Consider the following 20,652-nt stretch of genomic DNA (forward strand, 5'->3'; position numbering starts at 1 on the left):
ATTTTGAACCCATGACCTGTTTTTCTATTCCAGCTTAGTTTTTTTTTTTTTTTTCCCCCTAAGCATTATGTGAAAGCCTATTTGATCAAATAGGGCTGTGACTTAATATGCTTTCCAGACTTTGGGGGAAATTCCCTCAATAGTTCATATGCTAGCAATTGCTTCTTTACTAAAAATGCCTTTCACCCACAAAAGAAAACCTTTCCAATTACAGTCTCTTTCCAATTTGTCCTTCTGACACAAGTTCTCAAGAATTGTATGAAAGAACGTACAATACCCTTTCTTTCTAATTTCCAACGTGCTATCAAAGCACATAATTTGTGTCTGTCCTTTAACAAAATAAATAGGCAATGGAAGAGGAGAATCTGAATTGCATCCAATTTATGGTTTTCCTTTTTGTCTAAATCAAGTCTGAACTTAAGAGTTTTCAGCATGTCAGTAAGCATTCTCAGTGCTTGGTATATCTGTAAATAGTAGATACTCCAAAACGTTAGCTGATATAATTTAACTGTCATTGCTATAATATTATAAACAGGTTCACCACATGGAAGCTGTATCTACATAAAACACAGCTATCCAACATTCAAAATAGCCACCTGTTCTACTTTAACTGTAAATTCCAATGATTTCAAAGACAGTATTTGAGGTTGCCGAGACCAACGCCATTCTTACATGCACAGTCCCTTGGGGTTCCAGTTTTTTAATAGCCTCTAAACAGGGGTACATCTTAACCCATCCAACTTATGCAGCTTAATGAGTTGATTCAGAATTCAAAAAGGCCATCTTCCCATAATAACTAAAAACAAAACAAAACAAAATAAAACCCCTATATATAGCCTTTTGTGAATCAGGATGCTCAAATATTCTTTGGTCAAGTATGCATCTGGCCTTCAGAAATAGAAATAATATGACCAATGGGACTCAGTAGGCACTCAATAAGCTTGTATTGATTATAGGAAAACACTAATTTTTCAACAGCATTAACTCTCTTGGGAACCATATTCTTGGGGATAGGTAATTTGTTAAATGGGCCATCCTATATTTACAGTGCATACACACTCGTAAATGTAAAATCTTTTCCCTTACATAGAAAATAGACCCTGGGTGTTCTGTTCCAAACAACTTGAAGGACATCTATCATTAAACTACACACCTGGGGAGAACTACACTTATTACATCCAATTAATTACCATCTTCTTAATATTTAACCAGAACATCATTATATCTTTTTTCATAAATCTAAAGAATTCTTGGAGAGCAAAATAAGATACGGTATTCTTTCAGCATAAGTATAAAAATAATAAAATTATTTTCTAGCTATTATTTACTGAGTGCTTACTATATGCCTGATATTTGCCTAAGCCTTTCACATTTTAAATCATTTGATTATTAAAATACCTCTTTGAGGGAAGTTCTCTTATTAGCTTTAGATGTGGAAACAGCACAGGCAGGTAAAATAATATGGCAAAGAAAACAGAGCTAGTAAGAGGCAGGGCCAGAACTCAAAGCCAGAGAATCTGATTCTAGAGCTCATATCCTCAAACCCTCAACTATTTCTACACTGAATCTGTATTGAAAGTTATGCAAATAGTTGCCATCTTTTTCTAATAAAACCTTTTTGCCTGGGATTAGGAAAAGGTAAACCACCCTTTTTTAGTATCTTCTGAACAAGGACATTTATTTATTTTTCTAAAGGTTCTTTTTTTTTTTTTTTTTTTTTAAGAAGCAGGGGAGATGGGAGCAGGAGAGAGAGAGAGAGAAAGAGAGAGAGAAAGAGAAAATCTTAAGCAGACTCCATGCTCAGTGTGGGAGCCCAGTGTAGGGCTTGAACCCATGACCCTGGGATAATGACCTGAGTTGAAATCAAGAGTCGGATGCTCAACTGACTGAGCCACCCAGGTGCCTCTAAACAAAGACATTTAGTTCCAGAATAAACAAGCAGTCTATTATCATGAAGATTCCACCACACATGGTCAAGAATTAACTGCCTGAGATCCCATGTATAAGAATAAATTATGTTAAAAACACTAAGTGATCTGGCCCAGCCTGGAGTGGCCCTAGGCAAAACAAAAGTACCCTAGGGTACTTCTTTTTCCCCTCTGTTCTTAACTCTTTCCTCTTTCCGTTTTTCCCCCCCCTATCCTGGTGCCTGAATTTTTTATTAAAATTGTTTGGAAATGTTCTTATATCAACTTCCACCCAAAGATTTGTCTATGTTCCTGTATTAGTTTTGCAGGGCTACTGCTATAACAAGGTACCACAAACTGAGTGGCTTAAACAATAACAGAAATATATCATCTCACAGTCTTCGAGGCTACATGTCTGCCATCAAGGCGTTTGCAGGGTTGATCCCTTCTGAGGGATGTGAGGGATAATCTGTTCTATGCCTCTCGCCTAGCTTCAAGTGATCTCAGGTGCTCCAAGGTTTAGAGGAGGCATTCTTCCTATTTCTTCACACTGTCTTTCATCTCTTCATGTCTGGTTTCTCTCTGTGTCCAAGTTTCCCCATTTGTAATATCAACCATACTGGATTAGGGCCTTCTCTAATGACCTCTTGGTAACTCAAAAAGACCCTATTTCCAAATAAGGTCACATGCACAGATGCTGGGGGTTGGGACTTCAACATCTTTTGAGAGGACACAATTTAATCCAGAGCAACCCCTATTTCTCAGTTTCTCTTCATGGATATGCTGGCAGAGCTCTATCTCTAAGAAAACACTGATAATGGCAATATAAAGTACTAATGATCTCTTGACACTGGATAGATTTCTCCCAGTAGGAATTTAGTTGCTATATGTTACTGTACTCTATCCAGCTCTACTTGGTTGGCTTTGCCTGTTACTCCTGAACATCGAATGACTAATTAATCAATTCATTTATGCATTAACCTATTCAATTACTCACTGTTCAGTCATCATTTATTTATTGAGTGCTTATTATATGCCATGCTCTGTGCCAGCTGCTGGATACACATCAGTGAATAAAACATAATCTCTGTTTTCTTGTATACAAGACTAGAAACTTGCTCTCCTGATGGACATTTAACTGAGAGAAATACGCTCACGTGGTTCTGTACCAGTAATTTCCTAAGTGAGATTTGTAGCTTACAACCAGTCCTGTCCAGGAAGTAAGAGGCTATGAGAGCTAAAAGGGGTCCAAGAGATCTCATGATCTACATCACTCAATTTATAGAAAGGAAAATTAGAGCACAGAAGTCTACTACAATAAGTAATTTTGTAAAAAGGAAAAAAGTGTTTAAGTACAATTAGAATAAAAATTGCTTATATTCCCATTTTCTAATGAATTTTAGGAGAAAGGAGAAAGAAAATAGAACGTATAAAATCATACCTGACATGAAGGAATGATGTTAATTTTGTTAAGTAATAGCATGGTGATAATACAGTGAATTGTCCTCGTTTTTTGAAAATGCATACATAAGTATTTAGAGATAAGATGACATGGTATCTGTAATTGCTTTAAAACCTTTCAGCCAAAAAATAGATAAAATAAAATTTCAGAATGTTAATTTTTAAATCAAAGTGATGGGTATCTGGAGTTCTCTATTATTCAGTATGTTTCAAATTTTTCAAAACAAAAGGTTAAAAAAACTGTATCCTCCTAAAGGCACAATTATCTGCTTAACAGGTTCTCACTTGTCTCAGAGTCCCAGCACTGGGAAATAAGCTTCACAAAATATTAATTTTAAATATGGAGACCATGGCTTCTAAATTATAATTATTATGCTGTTTTCTTCAATATTTTCCACTCATCACCACCTTTCAATAACACTCCAGTAGTATATATTCATATTACTGTCATTTGCATAGTATTTTGAGTATGAATTATTTCTTTTTATATGGATCTAATCTGATTTAAAATCAGACATCTTAATATACACATGTTAAGAATAAATTTTGATAATAGGAACACTATTCAGTATCAGATAACAGAGCTAAAATACATTTGATTACTTCAATGATTTTAAAGTAATTTAATCAGAATGTAGTAAAACATAGCAGCATTAAACATTAAAGAATGTTAGATTGAAATAAAATTTGGAACTGACTTTATTTTTATTTGACAAATCATACTGAAAAAATCTCCAAATAGTAAGTTTGTAAAACTAATCCATGAGTAGAGATACACACACGGTATTAAATCTTTTTTTTTTTTTTAATTTTTTTTTTTTAATGTTTATTTATTTTTGAGACAGAGAGAGACAGAGCATGAATGGGGGAGGGGCAGAGAGAGAGGGAGACACAGAATCGGAAGCAGGCTCCAGGCTCTGAGCCATCAGCCCAGAGCCTGACGCGGGGCTCGAACTCACTAACTGTGAGATCGTGACCTGAGCTGAAGTCGGACGCTCAACCGACTGAGCCACCCAGGCGCCCCCACACGGTATTAAATCTTAAAAACATATTCAGATGACAAATTATGTTGAGACAAAAAAAATTCAGTGAAAGTATTTTACAAACAATTCCATTAACATAAAACTCACAAAATTTTAAAAGTTCAAGTAACTAAAATCATAGGAATAAATTTCAAAGTCCCTTTGCTCAACTAAAAATGTAGAGCAGAACCTCACTAGGAAGAAAGAAAATGACATGCATGCTATTGCACGTTACAAGTGACTATAAACACCACGTTATTTAATCTACAGTATAATCCTATCCACGTGATACCAAAATACTTTAAAGTAGCCTTACCAGCTGTACCATCTGGTAATATTATGGTATCATCAAGCTAAGACATACAATACCACTCCAAAGATAATGAAACACAGAAGTATATCACCAGGACTAAATTTTATAAATGTTCAACAAAGGAAATGCTGCCTCTAAAAATGGTACCATATCATGTGCATATACCATGAAAAATTCTTACAAACACACATTTGCACTCCATCTTACAAGAAACTGTAACTGATAAATGGATTATGTTAGAATTCCCTCTAGCAAACAGCGAACAAGCAACTTTAATGAGGCTTATGACCCTACCCTATGGATGAAAGTGAGCATTTTGCCACCAGATACAGGTCAGGTACGACAATTCCCACTCCCAGATCATTAAGGTTTTTTTCTTTTGTTTTGTTTTGTTTTGTTTTTCTAAATTTGAGCTTTTTAACTTCCTTAGCTATGCAACAATAAGTGGACGCTTTGGAAACATTATAAGAAATATTACCTTCTGCAATGAGCATTAAGCATTTGGAAACATGTTTTCAGAGAATCACAGAATTTTAGAGCTAGAAGGAAATTTTAATATCACTCAGTCAAAGGCTTACATTTTATAGATTGGAGAGCTAACATCCTCACAGGTTAAATCATTTGCCGAAGACTGCAAGCCTGCTCAATGTTAGGGCTGAGTCTGAAACCTCATCTCCTGACTTTCGGTCCAACACAACTCCCAGTAGTCAAGCAAGTGTTTTTAAAAATCACAGGTTTCCTAAGCCATACTCCAGATGCTGACACGCAGAACTGTTTTCTCTACCTGTGAGGGCCTTTCTCTTTCACTTACCAGGCAGCTTTGGGACAGAGACACATGGAGTGTGGTGGGGTGGAGGCCCTGAAGAGTCAGGGTGCTCTGGGCACTAAGAGAGATGACAGGCATTGCATCAAGACTATCCTTTCGTCCTGAGAGGTCAATAAAGTATTTCGTCCTGAGAGGGGTAATTACAAAAGCAACACTAACCTAGATGCTGTGAGAAATACAAAAGAAGGGAAGTATACATATCTACATGTCTCAAGGAGTCCATTCTAGTTCATAAGACAATATGAAACAACTAAGACTTGAGGGCTCATGTGTTTAAAAAAAACATTAGAAGCTAAAGGAAATTGGGAATCAGTATAAACCAGAATCATCAAGAAAGACTTCATGTAAAAGCAGGGTTATAAGCTGGTGCATGAAAAAATGATGTGCTTCCATTAAAAGATGCTCAACATCACTGATCATCAGGGAAATGTGGAAATGCAAATCAAAATGACAGTGAGATATCCCCTCACACCTAAAATCAACAACACAAGAATGACTAAACTCAACAACACAAGAAACAACAGGTGTTGGTAAGGATATAGAGAAAGGGGAACACTTTTGCACTATTGGTGGGAATGCAAACTGGTGCAGCCACTCTGGAAAACAGTATGGAAGTTCCTCAAAAAGATACAAATAGAACTACCCTACGATCCAGGAATCACACTACTAGGTATTTACCCAAAGAATACAAATATGCCAATTCAATGGGATACATGCACCCCAATGTTTATAGCAGCAGCATCTACAATAGTCAAATTATGGAAACAAGGCAAGTGTCCACTGACTGATGAATGGATAAAGATGTGGTAAAGACTGCCTGGATGGCTCAGTTGGTTAAGTGTCTGACTTTGGCTCAGGTCATGATCCTGCATGTGGGTCTGAGCCCCACGTGGGGCTCTGTGCTGACAGCTCAAAGCCTGGAGCCTGCTTTGGATTCTGTGTCTCCCTCTCTCTCTGCCCCTCCCTCTCTCTCTCTCTCTCTCTCTCTCTCTCTCTCTCTCTCAAAAATAAATAAACATTAAAAATGTTTTAAAGATACACACATATATACAACATACACACACACACACACACACACACACACACACACACACAAATGGAGTATTACTCAGCCATAAAAAAGAATGAAATTTTACAACTTACAATGACATGGATGGAGCTAGAGAATATTATCTAAGTGAATTAAGTCAGTCAGAGAAAGAAAAATACCATATGATTTCACTCATATGTGGAATTTAAGACACAAAACAAATGAACAAAGGTAAAAATAGAGAGAGAAAACAAGAAACAGACTCTTAAGTCTAGAAAACAAACTGATGGTTACCAGAGGGGAGGTGGGGGGGAGGGTCATAAGGGTGATGGGGATTGAGGAAGGCATTTGTCATGATGAGCACGGTGTATTGCATATTAAGTGTTTATACCTGAAACTAATATTGCACTGCATTTAACTAACTGGAGTTGAAATAAAAACTTTAAAAAAATGATGTCCTTCTAATCAACAAAGTGGCCTTTTACAGGTGGGACAGCAACTGCACCTCTGAAATAGAAAGATATAAAAAGATGTGCACAAACCCTGATTTTAACTAATGTGCCTCACCTTTTTTCACTAATGACACTGTCAGATACAGCCAAGTGGGTGGTACTCCATGGCAAAACCACCACTTGATGTCATTTCTGGTAATGCCATTTTAAGCAATGAAATAAGAAAGGCACATTTGTTCTCTAAATATCATAATGGCACCCATAAGCCTCATTGCCAGTAATCAGTTGTACAACGCCATATCATACTTCAAAGTCAGTGAGCTTTCTAAACAGAAGTTAGGAAACTTAAGTAGTCTAAGAGGATGTTGCCTACTTATCTATCAGGGAAGTATAGATTTAGAAACATAATGTTATTTAAAGAATATAACAGGGGCTGCTGGGTGGCTCAGTTGGTTAAAAGTCCAACTTCGGCTCAGGTCATGATCTCATGGTTTGTGATTTCGAGCCCTGTGTCGGGCTCTTTGCTGACAGCTCAGAGCCTGGAGCCTGCTTCAGATTCTGTGTCTCCTTCTCTCTCTGCCCCTCCCCAACTTGTGCTCTGTCTCTGTCTCTCAAAAATAAATAAATGCAAAAAAAAGATAAAAAAAAAAAACAATATAACATAATTTTCAACAAAAAATGATAAAGATGACAAAAGAAAGAAGGTAAATGGTGTACACTTTGGGAGTCTTCATAATACCAAATTTGGAAAGTATCAGATGAGTTATGAAGAAATGGACAATATGCAATGAAGACATAGGGAAAAAGAAGAATAAAATAATCTACAATGAGCTAATTCAACTCTCAGTGAGGTTACCTGTCTGATTTTAAGGAAAAACACTGTTTGATCCATGTCTGAATAGTATTTGAAGAGATTTTTTTTTTAAAAAACACAGTAAAATGAAAACAGCTCAGAACATTAAGTGTGCCCCCAATGGACTACCCAGAACTTTATTTTGACTATCATCCTTATCAGGACCCTTTCTTTCCATCTTAACTAAAATGGCTGTTTCTACTCAACACGTCTATTTCCTAAGTTTATCTCAATCCTTACAACTCTACTGCTTTGACAAAGGTTGTATAAATGTCAACATTTTTGGCTTTTTCTGTTGCCAAATCATTCAACAATGTCTTCCCTCTCTGCTGCTGAATCTCTTTTTCAAGTAGTTTTTTCTCTCCATTAAACAGCTTATTGCTCAAAGTTCTTTTCGCCATAATTTTAACTCAAAATATACATGAAGGGTGAATTAATATTTAAAACTATAATCCAAGAAAACTTTCTGAAAATAAAAGAATCTATATATCAAAAGGGCCCACCAGACATCTGGGAAAACCAATACAAGATGATCTACTCTAAACATATCCTGGTAACACCATTAGACATTATTAGTAAAGAAATAAAAATCCTAAAGGTAGCAAGGGAAAAAGAACAAATAACATATACTGGTAAGAGAATTAAACTAGCAGCAGATTCTTAAAAGCAACATGCAAAACAAGGCAACAACAGATTAGCATTTTTAAGAGATTCAAGGAAAAACATGTGAACTAAATATTTTAAATCCATTCAAGCTATCCCTCAGGGATCAATGTTATTGAAAAAGTGTAACACACGCAAGGGTATTTTGTACCCTTGGGCACTTCTTGAGCAATCAAGTTACTAAAGCATTAGTTTCATCCAATCTAAAGATGAGTAGGTACTCTGGTAAAAGGACAGAGAGATGAGCATTTAATATACTTAATTATATCTAAGACCAAAACAAGGCTGGTGATAAATGAAGAATATACAAGTGACCCATGTTCTGACAAGGTAAAGTAGTAGGACTAAAAACCAAGAAAACAACATTAAGGGAAAGAGGAAAGTAAAATAAACAATAGTGAATTAGTAGTAGGTGAAGTAAAACTACCATAAAAGACTATCATAGTAGCAACAAAAGGTTAAATATGGATAAAGTGAGCCAAAAGCGTCTTTAAAAGGTATAGATACCAAGGCCAATCACTACAACAAAAATATGAGCTTTCATAAATAGTCCTCCCACCTAAAGAAACCTTAAAGAATAAGATAAAAAAAAACACATATGAAACAGAGAAAATATAGATAATGAATATTTACCAAGTAGCACAGCAATGATCTTTATGAAATAAAAACTACAGAACTTGATTCTGGCCCTTGAGGCCACATAGAAACACACTAATAACAGAAGATTTTTAAATACCACTCTTGGTCAAAACAAATCAAGTGAACAAAAACTAAGTAAAGGTATAGATGACATAAATAATATAGTCAATAAGATAGAACTTTTGGACAGATATTAAACTATACACTATAAGAATACAGACTACCTTTTTCTCAAACAGACGTGGAATACTGACAAAAGCTGACCTTCTTCTAAGTCACCAATAAAGGCTTCAGGGCATTCCAAAGAGTAAAATTATCAGAGTAAACAATATCCTGATCATCTTGTTACAAGTCTAGAATTTATTAACAAAAGTTTTAAAAAGGTCCTTCTACATGAAAATTTAAAAATCTGCTGCTGCACAACTTTTTGGTGAAGAAGCAATACAAATCTTCTAAAAGATAAAGATAATAAAAAACATATTAAAATTGATGAGTACAACATAAAGCTGTGACCAGAGGAAAAATCATGGCTTCAAACACTTAGAGAAATAAAACAATTTTTAATGAAAATAAATGAAATAGATCTGAAACTGAAGACCAAGTAAAAAAAGAAAAGGGTGAAATAAAAAGATGATAAGAAATGACATAATAAAGGCAAAATCAGAAATTAATGAGATAGAAAAAGGAAAATATTTCTCAGTAATCAAATCAGAATCCAAGTGAGTTGAAAAAGAAACACCTTTATTAAGGCAGAAAAAAAGGAAGAAAGAAATAATAAAAAATAACCAGAGGGAAACAACCATTGAAGTAGAATAAATTTAAAATTCAGAAGAGACTAACTACAATGCGTAACACCATAGAAATACATTTGGAAAAAAAAATAAATACGTTTGGAAAACTAGACAAAATGGATAACTATCACAATTGACCCATGTAGAGATAAAAAGCTTAAACAGTTCCATAGGAAGAGGTAGCTACATTACAAGGAACTGCCTCATAGAAAAACAGCAGAACCAGATGATTTCATATTCAAAAACCAATTGGTGCCAATTTAATAGAAATGGTTCTAGAATATAGGAAATGAAGTAAAACTTACAAATTCTTTTTATGAAGTATAATGCTGATACCTAAATCTGATAAAAAAAAATAGTACAAAAATAGAAAATTACAGATCAACATCACTTACAAATACCTATATGAAAATACTACATAAAATATTAGTGACCATACCTCAACACCATATTAAGTAAATAATGTACTAAAACAAAGTGGGATTTATTCCTGGAAAGTAAGGTTGATTCAATATTAGAAGCACAGTGATATATCACACCATATTAACTGATCTGAGAAAAATGTGTAATTATTTCCATACACACTAAGTAAATCTTTGATGAAATTCAATACCCATCCCATAAAATGAAAAAATCCACTCGAGAACATAGGAATTGATGGTGATTTCCTTGATATGACTATAAGGACACACACATGTACACACTCACATACATATACGTAGGCACACCTTAGTCCTAAAGCCAGCATCATATTTAATGGAGTAAACTTCAGGCATTTCCATTAAGATCAGGAAGAAGCAAGGATAATCACTATTTTCACTACTATTTACTACATACTGGATATACTAGCAATACAATTAATTAGACAAAAGAAATCAGAGATACAAGAACTGAAAGACAACTATATCTACTTGTTTCTGAAATGCTTCCTAAGAAAACCCTAGATAATCATTACTAAAACTACCTCAAAGTCAATAAATTAATAGGATATAAAGTGAATATATAGAAATCAACAGGGGTGCCTGGGTGGCTCAGTGGGTTCAACATCCGACTTCAGCTCAGGTCACGATCTCGCGGTCTGTGAGTTTGAGCCCCGCGTCGGGCTCTGGGCTGATGGCTCAGAGCCTGGAGCCTGCTTCCGATTCTGTGTCTCCCTCTCTCTCTGCCCCTCCCCCGTTCATGCTCTGTCTCTCTCTGTCTCAAAAATAAATAAATGTTAAAACAAAAATTAAAAAAAAAAGAAATCAACAATACACATATACACAAACAATAATCACTTAGAAGATAAAATAGTAGAGTAAAATAGCAGTGACAATACCAACAAAAGTGGTTTAATCTTTAAGAATAAGGGTAGCAAGACATATAAAAAACTTAATATGAGGAAAAATTAAAATACTCAAGAGGGGCGCCTGGGTGGCTCAGTCGGTTAAGCTTCCAACTTCAGCTCAGGTCATGATCTCGCAGTTTGTGAGTTTGAGCCCCACATCGGGCTCTGTGCTGGAAGCTTGGAGCCTGGAGCCTGCTTCGGATTCTGTGTCTCCCTCTTTCTCTGCGCCTCCCCCACTCACACTGTCTCTCTCTCTCTCTCTCTCAAAAATAAATAAACATTAAAAAAAATTAAAAAAAATACTCAAGAGATAATAAATGTAATACTGATGAAATACAAAATCATTCCTTGCTGTTGAAAAGCATCTATACATCATAAAGACGTCAGGTCTTCCCCAAGTTAATTTAAAAATTTGACAAAATGCCAATAAAAATGCCAACATGTATTTTTTTTTAACGTTTATTTATTTTTGAGACAATGCAAGAGACAGAGTGCAAGCCGCAGGCACTCTGAAGAGAATCTGAAGCAGGTTCCCGGCTCCGAGCTGTCAGCCCAGAACCTGACGCAGGGCTTGAACTCACGAACCACAAGATCATGACCTGAGCCAAAGTCAGACGGTTAACCGACTGAGACACTCAGGCACCCCAGCCAACATGTATTTTTTAAATGAAGCTAAACAAAATAATATAGAAACTATAAATATCTAGAGTAATACTGAAAAAGAAAGCTACAAGGCACAAAGCCTCATCAGATATTAAATTATGTTATAAAGCCTCAGATATTAATGCACTAGTATTATAATTAAACATAATTATACAAACCAGAAGGATTCAGTAGAAAGTACAGAAATGAACTCAAGTACATATGGAAGTTTAGTATATGATAAAGGTGGCATCTAATATCACTGAAGGCAAAAAAAATTTTTTTCAAGTTTGTTTTGAGAGCAAGAGAGAGCGCAAGCAGGAGAGAGGCAGAGAGAGAGGGAGAAAGAGAGAATCCCAAGCAGTACCCACACTGCCAGCACAGAGCCCAATGCGGGGCGCAAACTCAAGAACCGTGAGATCATGACCTGAGTCGAAATCAAGTCAGACACTCAACCATCTGAGCCACCCAGGTGCCCTGAAGCTAAATAAATAAATAAATAAATAAATAAATAAATAAATAAATAAATAAATAAATAAATTAAAATAAAATAAAATAAAATAAAATAAAATAAAATAAAATAGCATTGGAAAAACTAGAAAATCATTTAGAAAATGACAACACTGAGTCAATACTTCTTCCATGTAAAAGAATAAACTCTAAATTAATAAGAGATTTAAATATAAAAAATGAAAATATACAATTAAATTCATATAAAATCTCTCTGTGGAGCAAGGTTTTTAATCATGCTTGAATACCCATAGTAAATAAAAAATTAATAATTTGATCACATTAAAAATAAAGTTCACCTTCTATGTGGCAATAAAACATCACAAATATAATCAAAGGACAGAAGGCAAATTGAAAGAACATATTTGTAAAATCTGTAATAGATGATGGGCTTATATATTTAAAGAACTCTCAAAAGAGAGGGAATAAAAAAACAAAAAAAAAAGAGAGAGAAACAGGCAAAAGACATGAGCAGACATTTCACGTACACACACACAAATTATTTAAAACTAGCCCTTTTTCTAGTATCCAAAATCTATAAGGAACTCACCAAATTCCACACCCGAAAAACAAATAATCCAGTGAAGAAATGGGCAGAAAACATGAGTAGAAGAACTTCTATTAACATGAATAGAACTTCTCTAAAGAAGACATCCAGATGGCCAACAGGCACATGAAAAGATGCTCAACGTCACTCCTCATCAGAGAAATACAAATCAAAACCACACTCAGGTATCACCTCACGCCAGTCAGAATGGCTAAAATGAACAAATTAGGAGACTATAGATGCTGGAGAAGATGTGGAGAAACGGGAACCCTCTTGCATTGTTGGTGAGAATGCAAACTGGTGCAGCCACTCTGGAAAACAGTGTGGAGGTTCCTCAAAAAATTAAAAATAGATCTACCCTATGACCCAGCAATAGCACTGCTAGGAATTTACCCAAGGGATACAGGAGTGCTGATGCAGAGGGGCACTTGTACCCCAATGTTTATGGCAGCACTCTCAACAATCGCCAAATTATGGAAAGAGCCTAAATGTCCATCAACTGATGAATGGATAAGAAATTGTGGTTTATATACACAATGGAATACTACTGGGTAATGAGAAAGAATGAAATATGGCCTTTTGTAGCAATGTGGATGGAACTGGAGCATGTTATGCTAAGTGAAATAAGTCATACAGAGAAAGACAGATACCATATGTTGTCACTCTTATGTGGATCCTGAGAAACTTAACAGAAGACCATGGGGGAGGGGAAGGGAAAAAAAAGTTAGAAAGGGAGAGAGCCAAACCATAAGAGACTCTTAAAAACTGAGAATAAACTGAGGGTTGGGGGGGGGGGTGGTGGAGTGATGGGCATTGAGGAGGGCACCTGTTGGGATGAGCACTGGGTGTTGTATGGAAACCAATTTGATAACAAATTTCATATTAAAAAAATAATAAAAAAAATAAAACTAGCCCTTTTTGCTTTTGGCAAAAAAGGAATACAGTGACTGGATTTACACTGCCATTGCCTGAGGGAAACTGCATAAAATGAAAGATACAAATGTTTTGGATATTAAATAGGCAGCATATGACTGAGATCCTTGAGAAAATGAGAGAAAAAAAGATGAGTTGAGTCCCACAGATGCCCCAGCTTTCTGCCTGGTGACAATTCCAAACTCAAGAACAGGAAGGGAAATCCTAACGGCAGTACAGCAATCCTGACGACACAGTCATTGAATCCAGCGAGGCTCCCAAAGAGCCTGAAATTGCAGAGAGGAGTTTAGAAGAAGAGAAGAGGGAGCTACATGGGGGAAGGGGTAGGGGCAGGGGCAGGAGGGGAGGAAGTTCCAAAAAATCTGCCTAAGGATCTCCTTACCTGTAGTATAAAAGGTGGAGCCAACGACCAATAGGAGTAGGGAGAATAACTCCCAGGGTTCACAAAGAGCTGGGAGTTGAGTTCTGACCAACCAGAGTTAAGTCCTCACACGGAATTCCATTAGAAATCACAGAACTTCACAGCATAGAACCAGGAATAAAGTATCCACAGAAGTAAAGGCTACTATAGACTCATTTTAGCAAAGCTTAAAAAATAGCCTCAAAATGAACATACTGTCTCGAAGAAATTAGAGATTGATTAGATTAAAAGAAGGGAGAAGCTATATAATGTAAACATTAATCAAAAGAAAGGGGTGTGGTTATATTAATATCAGACAAAGTTGAACAAGTAATAATACTAGCTATAAAAGCAAGAAATGTACTAGCTATAAAAACTCACAATCTCAATCAAAATCCTTGCAGGTTTTGGGACAGAAATTGACAATTCTGTCCCAAAATTGACTGATTCTAAAATATTACAAAAGGAATTGCAAAGTAGCCAGAAAAGTCAAAATAATTTTGAAGAAAAGAACAGAGTTGGAAGACTCCTCCTACTTTCCAGACCATGAACTGTGATAATGACTGTATGATACTGTAACAGAGAATCCAGAAATAGACCCATTCATAGATGGTCAATAATTTTGACAGAGGAGCTGAAAGCAATTCACTGGGATTCACTTCAACATCATATGTATGTATGTATACATACATATGCATGTCCCATATGTATGTCCACCCTCCCCCTAGGAAAGAGCCTTGATCCTTACCTGGCACCAAATACAAACTTGAAACAGATCAGGAATCTAAATATAAGAGTTGTATAAAACCCCTTGAAGAAAACTTATGAGAAAACATTTTATGATCCTAGCTTAGGACAGAAGTAGCACAAATCATAAAAAGAAAAAAAAAATCATAAACTGGGCCTCATTATAATTAAAAACAACTGCTTTCTGAAAGACACTGATAAGAAAATGAAAAGATAAGCTACAGATGTAGAAAGCATCTGCAAACAAGTATCTGACAAAATGTTCCTATCCTTAAAAAATAAAGCTCTCTTAAGACAAATCTGATTTAAAAATGGGAGCATATAATTCACCAAAGAAGATAAAAGAGTGGCAAATATATACATGAAAGACGCTCCGTATCATCAGTCATTACATAACTGACGCACATTAAGACTACTAGATATGACACCACATTTACCATAATGGCTAAAATTTTAAAAACTAATGAAACCGGGGCGCCTGGGTGGCGCAGTCGGTTAAGCGTCTGACTTCAGCCAGGTCACGATCTCGTGGTCCGTGAGTTCGAGCCCCGCGTCAGGCTCTGGGCTGATGGCTCGGAGCCTGGAGCCTGTTTCCGATTCTGTGTCTCCCTCTCTCTCTGCCCCTCCCCCGTTCATGCTCTGTCTCTCTCTGTCCCAAAAATAAAAATAAAAAAACGTTGAAAAAAAAAAATTTAAAAACTAATGAAACCAAGTGGTGGCAAGATGTGGAGAACTACACATCACTGGTGGGAATGTATAACAATGGTACAACCACTCTGGAAGACAGTTTGGCTGCTTCTTTTAAATTAAACATATACTTCCATATAATCCAGAAATCCCACTCCTAGTTATTTACCCAGAAGTTGTTAAAACATATACCTACATAACTTAATGTGAATGCTTATAGCAACTTTACTAATAACTGCCCCCAAACTGGAAAAGACACAAATCTCCAACAGGTAAACAGATACCCTGTGGTAGTTTTCCATGGAATACTACCTATCATTAAAGAAGAATCAACTACTAACAACTACTAACAACTACAGCCCAGGTAAATCTCCCAAACATCATGCTCAGTGAAGGAAGCCAGACACAAGGGTATATATCCTATACTTCCATTTTTATATGACATTCCTTAAACACGCAAAAACTATGGGGGCAGAAATCATCACCAGGGGTTAGGGGAGTGAGAGAAGGGAACTAAGCAGGGGAATGACAGAAAGTGTGAGGATGATAGGAACATTCTGTATCATGATTGCAGTGGTGGTTATATATATACATGTGTCAAAACACATCAAGCTGTACAGTTAAAAGGGTGAATTTTACTGTTTGTAAATTATACTTCACAAAACCTAACCTTAAAAAAGTATGCAGACGTTTACAGGATTTTAATATACATTGCCAAATTGCCCTTCCATTAACTTAATTTCTTCTTCTACTCCCATTTAATTTACATTCCCACTGGCGGTCTACAAGTGCCTGCACTTCATCAGCTCGATATCATCAGATTATTATTTCAGGCTTTTCCAATCTGATACGTTCTTTGAAAATGTTACCACTGCATCTCTCTTCTTTTTAGTGATGGTGAACTATTGTTTATCCATTTCTGACAGCTGTATTTCTTCTCTGTTCTGTTAATTCCTTTTAGTCATTGTTTTAAGAAAATATTTAGTGTTTTTCTTATTAATTTTTTTGAGTTTGATACATCTCCTCAAATATCTGTCATAATTCTACTTTCCATTTTGTCATTTCTTTCATTTTTTCAACTTTTTAAACGTAGACATCTTAAAGTTGGAAATCTCTCAATATTTTCTAGGATTTGTTCTTTAGTACCATTATTTAAAAAAATTTTTCCTCCTCCTCAGAGTTCAGGTAAATATTCAACTATGACTTTTTAAATTTTTTATAGAGTCAATTTAAAAAATCTTAAATCTCTTTTGTCTGATTCAATGGCTACCAGCCACACGTAGTTATTGAAATTTAAATTAATTTAAGCTATTTTCCTGTGTTTTATTCTGGTTTTATGGTTTCAAGCCTTACATTTAAGTCTTTAATCCATTCTGAGTTAATTTTTATGTGTGGTATAAGAGTCCAGTTTCATTCTTTTGCGTGTAGCTGTCCAGTTGCCCACCATTATTTATTAAAGAGACTATCCCTTCCTCATTGTATATTACTGGTACCCTTGTCAAAGACTAGTTCACTGTATCTGTGTGAGTTTATTTCTGAGCTCTCTGTTTTGGTCCCCTGTTTTTATGCCAATAGTATACTGTTTTTATACTATAACATTGTCATATATTTGAAATCAGGAAGTATGATGCTTCCAACTTTGTTCTCAAGATTGCTTTGGCTATTCACGGTCTTTTGTGGTCCCATACGAACCTTAGGATTCTCTTTTCTGTTTCTATGAAAAATGCCATTGGAATTTTGATAGGGATTGCAGTGAATCTGTAGATTGTGTTGGGTAGTATGGACATTTTAACAATATTAGTTCTTGCGATCCATGAACATGGGTCACGGCAATGATTCTTTCAACTGACACCAAAAGCATAGGCAATGAAGACAAAAATAAATAAGTAGAACTACCTCAAACCAAAAAGATTCCATACAGCAAAGGAAGTCACCAACAAAATAAAAAGGGAAACTACCAAACTGGAGAAAATATTTGCAAACCATAGATATGATAAAGGGTTAATATCCAAAATATACAAGAACTCATACAACTCACTAGCAAGAAAATAAGCCAACTGAAAAATATACAAAGGACCTGCACAGACATTTTTCCAAAGAAGGTATACACATGCCCAACAGGTATAAGAAAAGGTGCCCAATATTATCATCAGGGAAATGAACACCAAAACCACAATGAGACATAACTCAATACCTGTTAAGATGGCTGTTATGAAAAAGACAAGAGATAACCAGTGTTATCCAGTGATAACCAGTGATAACCAGTGGGGAGGGTGTGAAGAAAAGGGAACCCTTGTGTACTGTATAGTCTTTATGCAAAATAGTCAAGCAGTTCCTCTGAATGCAACTATCATATGATCCAGCAATCCAACTTCTGGGTATATACCAAAAGGAAAATAAATCATTATCTTAAGGAGATATGTGCACTCTCGTGTTACTGCAGCCTTTTTCACAACAGCCAAAATATGTAAATAACCTTAGTGTTCACTGATGGATGGATGGATGAATGAAGAAAATGTGGTATACACATGCAACAGAATTATTCCACCATAAAAGGAAATATGCCATTTGTGACACCATGGATGAACCTGGAGGACATTAAGTCAGACACAGAAAGACTGTATTATCTCACTTATACGTGGCATGTAAAACAGTAAAACTTACTGAACCAGCAAGTAGAAAAGTGGTTGCCAAGGGCTGGGGGTGGTGGGGGGGGGGGGTGTGTGGAGGAAATAGGGAGGTGTTGGTCAAAAAAGATGAATAAGTTCTAGGGCTCTAACATACAGCATGGAGACAACAGTTAATAATGCTATGTACTTCAAATTTGCCAAGAGTAGATCTTAAGTGGTCTTACCACAAAAGCAAACAAAAAAGTAGCTATATGAAACAAATGCATTAATTAAATTGATGATGGCAATCACTTCACAACATATACATCATCACTTTGTACACCTTTAAAAAATCATGTTGTACAACCTAAACATATGCATTTTTGTGACAATCCTACCTCAAGAAAGCTGGGGGTGGGGGAGAGAAAGCAAGGTAAAATAAAAAATTAGTTAATAATTAAGTTAAATTTAAAATTCAGTTCCTCAGTCACACTAGCCACATTTTTTAGAGATTCTTTTTTTTAAAGCAGTTAATTTATATTCAATTTTGGCAAATTTAGAGCAATTCAGGTAAAACTGAGTGGAAAGTACAGTGAGTTCTCATATACCCACTGCCTCTCCCCCCAGACAGTCTCCATCCCATACCAGAGTATTATATCTGTTACAATGGATGAACTTACATTCCTTACACAGCAACACATCATTATAACCAAAAGTCTACAGTTTGCAATAGGGCTCACTTTTGGTGTTGAACATTCTATGAGTTTTGACAAATGTGTAGCAACATATACCCACCATTGTAGTATCTTACAGAACAATTTCACTTCCCTAAAAATCTTCTGTGCTCTGCCTATTCATCACTCCCTTCCCTCTAAGCCCTAGCAATCACTGATCTTTTTAGTGTCTCCATAGTTTCTCCTTGTCCAAAACCTTGTAAAGTTGGAATTATATAGATTTTCACTTAGTAAAATGCATTTAAGGTTCCTCCATGTCTTTTCATGTCTTGACTGCTCACTTCTTTTAACATTGAGTAATATTGCCTTATTTGGATATACCACAGTTTATTTATCCATTCACCTATTAAAGGACATCTTCATTGCTTCAAGTTTTGGCAACTATGAATAAAGCTGCTATAAACATGTGTGTGTAGGTTTTTGTGTGGATATAAGTTTTCAACTCCTTTGGGTAAATACCAAGCAGTGTAATTGCAGATCATATGTTACGAATATGTTCAGCTTTTAAAGAAAACGCCAAACTGTCTGCCACAGTGGCCATATCATTTTGCATTTCCAGCAGCAATGAATGGGAGTTCCTGACACTCTCCATCCTCATCAGCATTTGATGGTACACTACCCATGTTTCAGGTGCTGGATAGCCACACGTGGCTCATGGCTACCATACTGGACAGTATCATATAGACTATTTCCATCATTAGAGAAAGTTCCACTGGAAATGCTGCTCTGTTTAAGACTTAAGTGTTTATACAGTGAAAGGGGAGCTAATATGACTTTATTTTTTTTTTCTCTCTGCACAAATCCATCCCTTCTCCCACTGAATTTTGATAGTTCTTTATATTCACTCTGAAGGTCAAATTTCAGCCATTTTACTATATGTCCATTAACAAATTAACCCCTCTGAGTCTCAGTGTCCTCATCCTAATTACTTATCAGTTTAGTGCATTAAATGAGATAAGCAAGGTAAGATAAATCACAACATTCATCATGTTAATCCTCATTTATAAACTCTCCTGGGTTAGGAGTTTGATTTTTGAATGTCTCAGTATGATACTCTGAGGATCCTTACTGAAAGCAAAAGCTTAATACTGTACTTACCCGATCTGGATTTCTATAACCTAATAGTAGATTTGCTGCTTTTATATCACCATGAACATATTCATTTTCATGTATATATTCCAGAACATCCAACTATGAAAAGAAATATATAAGGTTATACTAATGTCTATTTCAAACTCATGATCAACTTGAACATTTTGAATATAGAATAACATGTATTTTTTCTCATTAACAATAAAGTGACATATTATACAATTATGTGTTTGCCTATTCTCAAATATCACATGAACTGGTCACTTATCCTGGAAAAAAAGTTGAACAATACGATCCTCAAATATCAAGTGTTTTAATTAAACTTCTGATGAAAGGGGACCGAGATTCAACAATGCCGATGCCTATGTTCCCGACAGCCTGGTGGCCAAATCACACTGTGCAAGGAGGAAAAAATCCGAGATACGCTGTACAATAATCATGAAGCCCACTCAGGAATTCCTCACCCA

The 20,652-nt window shown here is 35.7% G+C and overlaps 1 protein-coding gene across 7 annotated transcripts in view; it reads right to left on the reverse strand.

Annotated features, from left to right (window-relative positions):
- The window catches only part of VRK2 (VRK serine/threonine kinase 2), a 103,594-nt gene that overhangs the window by 48,792 nt on the left and 34,150 nt on the right, over positions 1–20,652 (reverse strand). For 6 of the 7 annotated variants that reach the window (XM_058684026.1, XM_058684024.1, XM_058684027.1 and 3 more), the window contains 2 exons: positions 20,192–20,284; positions 3,349–3,483 (listed from right to left, as the gene is read on the reverse strand). In XM_058684026.1, coding sequence (XP_058540009.1) covers positions 3,349–3,483; positions 20,192–20,284 — 228 coding nt within the window. The remainder of the gene's footprint in view (positions 1–3,348; positions 3,484–20,191; positions 20,285–20,652) is intronic. The other variant, XM_058684030.1, reaches the window with a different exon arrangement.

The sequence above is a fragment of the Neofelis nebulosa genome, chromosome 9 (genome assembly GCF_028018385.1).
Source record: "Neofelis nebulosa isolate mNeoNeb1 chromosome 9, mNeoNeb1.pri, whole genome shotgun sequence".
NCBI lineage: Eukaryota > Metazoa > Chordata > Mammalia > Carnivora > Felidae > Neofelis > Neofelis nebulosa.